The 4,863-nt window shown below is 42.0% G+C and overlaps 1 protein-coding gene across 1 annotated transcript in view; it reads left to right on the forward strand.

Moving 5' to 3' along the window:
- Nucleotides 1-507: 507 nt before the first annotated feature.
- SNRPC (small nuclear ribonucleoprotein polypeptide C) overlaps nt 508-4,863 on the forward strand; it is an 11,427-nt gene continuing 7,071 nt past the window's right edge. The window contains exon 1 of the mRNA XM_010007122.1: nt 508-554. Within this exon, the coding sequence (XP_010005424.1) occupies nt 508-554 (47 nt within the window). The remainder of the gene's footprint in view (nt 555-4,863) is intronic.

Genomic DNA, 4,863 nt, shown 5'->3' on the forward strand with positions numbered 1-4,863 from the left:
CCTCCTTTCTTCCAGTTTTAATCCATTCCCCCTTGCCTTGCCATATATTTTACCTAAATATTCTTCATCAATAGATGAAGAATACTATACTCCAGCACTAAAATCAAGTGTAACTAGACATGCTTTCATCCACAGATCTGAGTTTTACTTAAAGCAGCATCCTAACATCTTTGCTAGAAAGCAAAAATCACACAGAGCAAAAGAAACAAAAAACACGTCCTTAAGACTCCCAGTCAAGCACATCTACTTCTGGGCCATACAGAGCTTTCGTTTGATATAAGGAATTTAAACAGACCACCCACAGAGACAGAAACATGCATTTATATGGCCATTTTAATTTTGTTAAAAGCCAATATTGTCTGTTCTCCAAGACCAATAAAACTCTTGCACAAAAATGTTACATACATCTCCCTGGCTGCGCTCAACAATTTCAGCTTTCTAATGTAAAAATCAATATCACCATGACCTAATCCCCACCTCACCTTGGCTCCCCTCACTGAAACAGAAATGCCCTACATCTTGCACAATATAGTGAGGTTTTACAGCAGATTTTGGTGAGTGTTTTTAGAGATAAATTTATCACTGTTTTCATGCTAAATATCTTCAGTGCACTAATTAACCCATGATACAGCTATAAACTCTTCAAGGCATACGAAAAAAAAAAATTAGGTCCTCCAGAAGAGATCTGACTACCTTACAAATAATGACCTTAAAAAGACTCACCAGAAAATTAGATCAAAAAAGGTTAGGCTTTGCAACAATAAAACTTTTTTCCCCTACAGACACAATGGAAACCTTCATTATCTGACACATTTCAATTGAACATCACACCTACTAGACTAATAAAAATTCAGCTTTCTAAATAAAAGCTAGAAAGAGAATGTAAAGAAATCTTAAATGTAAATTACTGAAATATACATGCATTAAGTCTTCCAATTTAGGAATCTCTCCACAACTATACTGGAATACAGATTTTTAAATCCAGCAACACCAGCTACTTCAAATCTAATTAATTCACTTTCCCACAGCCTCACACTGCAGCTTCTCACCCTCAAAGTTGTTACTCTCCAGTGTAAAAAAATGAAGTATTTTTCTTTGTCACAATACAACCCCATACCAGCTTTAGAGGAATTTGATGACTTTTTATGAAATAAGCCTTAACTGAGAGTCAAGAAAAAAATAATGTGTGCAAAGTGTGCTCCTCTTTTTACATTTACACTAATCCACATTGTTGATGATGAGTCAGGGCCAGACTGAAACTTGGGAATTTTTGTTTTCCAAGTGTTCTTGGAAAGTCCACTCTGCTCTGATCCCACTTATCCAGCCACAGGAAGACTGTAAGAAGGTATTTCAGCACAGACTCATTCAGCATCAACTCTGACCTAAACAATCCCCATTTTTTTAAAGCACAAAGGGTTTTCAGAGGGAGTTTCTTCTGTAGGTAGACTGAGAGCAGACAAGTTCAGACATGCTCCCAACCTCACTATCATGTAACACCCAGGAGCTGCAGTCAACACCTGGAACTTCACTTTACCACAGAAATCCCTGGGAACAACCCCCTGCCCGGGATGTGCGGGCATCAGGATCCTCATTGCATAACATCTGGAGGGGGGAAGGGAGATCTAAGCGTGCCATTTCATGGCTGTTTTGTGGTGGGGTTTGGTTTTGTTTATTTTATCTTAGATGCAATGGCAGCAAAACCCTCTCCCAACCGGGTTTTCCTCCCGAGGAAGAAACGTTTTGGTGCCAAACTATCTCGTGATAAGTTCACTTGCTTTGAAGGCCAAAAGTGAAAGCTGAAAGTCTCACTCCAAAGCCTCACAACTTCTGGTGACAAATAAGTTATTAGTAGAGGGACAATGTGTGCTGCCTTGAAAGAAGGTACAGCTGGGACTATCAGAAAGGGTGAAGTTGGGTTTCTTTAGCAGAAAGCTACAAAGCTTGACCAGCTCATAGACACAACTCAATCCATAACTGCAAAGAGGCAGAACTCCAGGAAAGTGTTCAACAAACAACAGGGGAAAAGAACTCCAAGAGTTTAACCTGTCTTTCTTGAAGATCAAGGAACACGCTCAGAAACTTAGGATGCATATGTTCTACCTCAAGCATTTATGGAACATTGTTAACAAAACCAGCTGGCAGCCTCTTAGTCCTGTCCTGAAGTCTGCCAGAACTTCAACTGCACCTTGATCAATTCCAGGTGAATTGGAGAAGTGGAGAGACTCTTCCAAGCTATTAACAAGTATCTATATTGCTCCACAATCAACCACTGACTTTTTTTCCCCCCCAAATTGGCTGAACAAACTTATTTTAAAATAATTCCTCTATTTCAGCAGAACTGCAAATTCTCTTTAAATATGTCAAATATAATTATTCATGAGACTATTGGAAATATTCTTTCAAAGCACCTTAAGAGCTCAGATTATTCACTACGCAATGTGTGAAAACCACACAACAGGAGAGTAACTTCAGGCCTGGAGACAACATGAGTGCCAGAGCAGCTTGTGAAAAACGTTCTAGTGAAAACTGACTTATTTGTTAATGAACCTGTACATAGACATGTAGAAGTCATGTACCAAGTCAGTGTACTTATGTCACCCCCATTGTGACCTCCCCTCACCACTTCCTAGAGATGAACATGAATCCTGATGCAGAAAGAGTGAAGGGATCATCACTGCAGAAAATTCCTGTTCCTTTAACAAAAGGAAAAGTGACATGGAGACAAATTATTTGCAGGACAAGTTGGTGATAGAAGATGCTGACCCTGACTCACAAAAGCCAAACCTGCTGGGCCACTGCCTTACATCACCTGGGGAATGTGTATCACACAGGGTCCCTCAACACTACAAGGAAAAGGAAAATGTGTCTTGATTGCAGCTTTTTGTGCTGAGTTAGAGCCAGGGTGATACATCCAGGCAGATAACTCCAAGGCCATGCTAGGGACAGGTGAGAGACGGGGACAAAACTACAGACTGGAGAGAACCAGGCACAGCTGATGATACTGCAGGTCAGGAGAGCAGCACTCTAAGACGACAGGAGGAGAACAAGCAGCACTTGCCAACAAACCTAACTCAGGCCCTGCTCCTGAAAGCTCAGGCTCTCAGAATAATCACACCACAGCCTGTGCTAATTTTCATCATCTTGTAAACATTACACCAGCTTCAACTCTTTACAAGCCCCCATCCATCCACAAGGCTTTTCAACTAATATTTAAAACCAAACAAATTGGAAAACTTATGTTTTCAAAACCAAACTAGTCACTGAAGTTCTGAAAACTATTTTAATAACTTTAGATTTTATTCAACTGTAATAAAGAGGGTTTGCTTTTTTTAAGCCATTGGTAGTAAGATTGTATTTGAGATATTATTACTTCAAAAAAATTAAATACTCCTAAACAACAAAAAGAGCTTCTTCATCACAAACCAGGAGTATTATCGTTATACATGGCATCTTCATGAGCAGCTTTCAGGTTCAGCTCTGCCAAACATGCTCCCTAGGAACATCAAGATAAAACCAAGTGTGGTTATACATGGCATCTTCATGAGTAGCTTTCAGGTTCAGCTCTGCCAAACATGCTGCTCTCCCTAGGAACATCAAGATAAAACCAAGTGTTTTGCTGCAAAGCAATGTACATAGTGCAGGGGGTTTTTAGTCATGTTATTCCTAGAAGAATAAAGTGGAAAACAGCTTCTACTTTCCAAAGCAAACTTCTGAACTTCTCGACCCTCCTTCACATTGTATCAACTTACAAAGCACACAGTATTATTGGCTATTTCCTTATTCCCTCTGCAACTGCAGATTTGCCAACACAGAGCAAAGGGAAAGATGAAAGGAAAAAGGTGACAAAGTTGTCTTATTACTAGTGTTCAACAATTCCATGCAAGGTTTTTTTCCCCAACTGTTGCTATCAAGACCTTTGCTTGGATTTCAAGTTTCAAGCCTGAGGCTTCTGGATTTCATGTTGCACCACTAAGAAAATAACAGTAACTACAACTTCACTAAGTCACCTGTTAACAATATCTGAAGCAGAAAACACTTAACTTTCCTGCATCCACCACAGTGAAGAGATGCCACTACACATTGAAAAGATGCAAGTGGTACTAAGAAGCCCAACCAGCCATTCAGACAGCAGCAATTTCATAACATTCCTTCCCAGTCACCGGGCTCTCTGCACCACTAACATTTCTGGTTTCTCTTTTTCAGCAATCTAGTGTGTATTCCCCACGTTTTTTCTCCAGCTGCAGCTCCTTGGATAACCTGTACCTGCTTTCATTCTAGGGCTGTGACAGAGCCTTTATAAAGCCTAACCTGCAGAATTTAGAGAGCAAGCAAATACGAAGTTTTTAACAGGTAACTTTCCCAGGGAGACCGCGACTGCTTTAAGGCTTCCATGCATCCTAACAGAGTTTTCCTTCCTTCTCCACAGTTTTTGCTCCTTCTGAAGCCCGCGTCAGTGTCCAGAGCATCATAACCCATCCCCGAATTCAGCTCAGCAGGAGAGAAAAGCGCCCTTTAAGAGCTCCTGGGTCCGCCGGATCACATGCTCCTCTTCCTATCAATTAGTCACTCTTTAACAGCCTCGCAGCCCTTTGACCGACGAGCTCCTCGAACTGGCAAAATCACAACAAGCCCGAGCTGGGAGCCCAACCCGAGTCCCTCCTCAGCCCCGTCCCGCTCCTCTCCCCCTCCGCGCTGCCATCACAGCCCCCTCCTCCCCACCACACACACACCCGGAGCCCTTGCACACGCGTGTGCAGAGCCCACTGCCCACAACACACACACCCGGAGCCCTTGCACACGCGTGTGCAGAGCCCACTGCCCACAACACACACACCCTGAGCCCTTGCACACGCGTGTGCAGAG

Source organism: Chaetura pelagica, unplaced genomic scaffold (genome assembly GCF_000747805.2).
Source record: "Chaetura pelagica isolate M959 unplaced genomic scaffold, ChaPel_1.0 scaffold757, whole genome shotgun sequence".
In the NCBI taxonomy this organism is placed as follows: Eukaryota; Metazoa; Chordata; class Aves; order Apodiformes; family Apodidae; genus Chaetura; species Chaetura pelagica.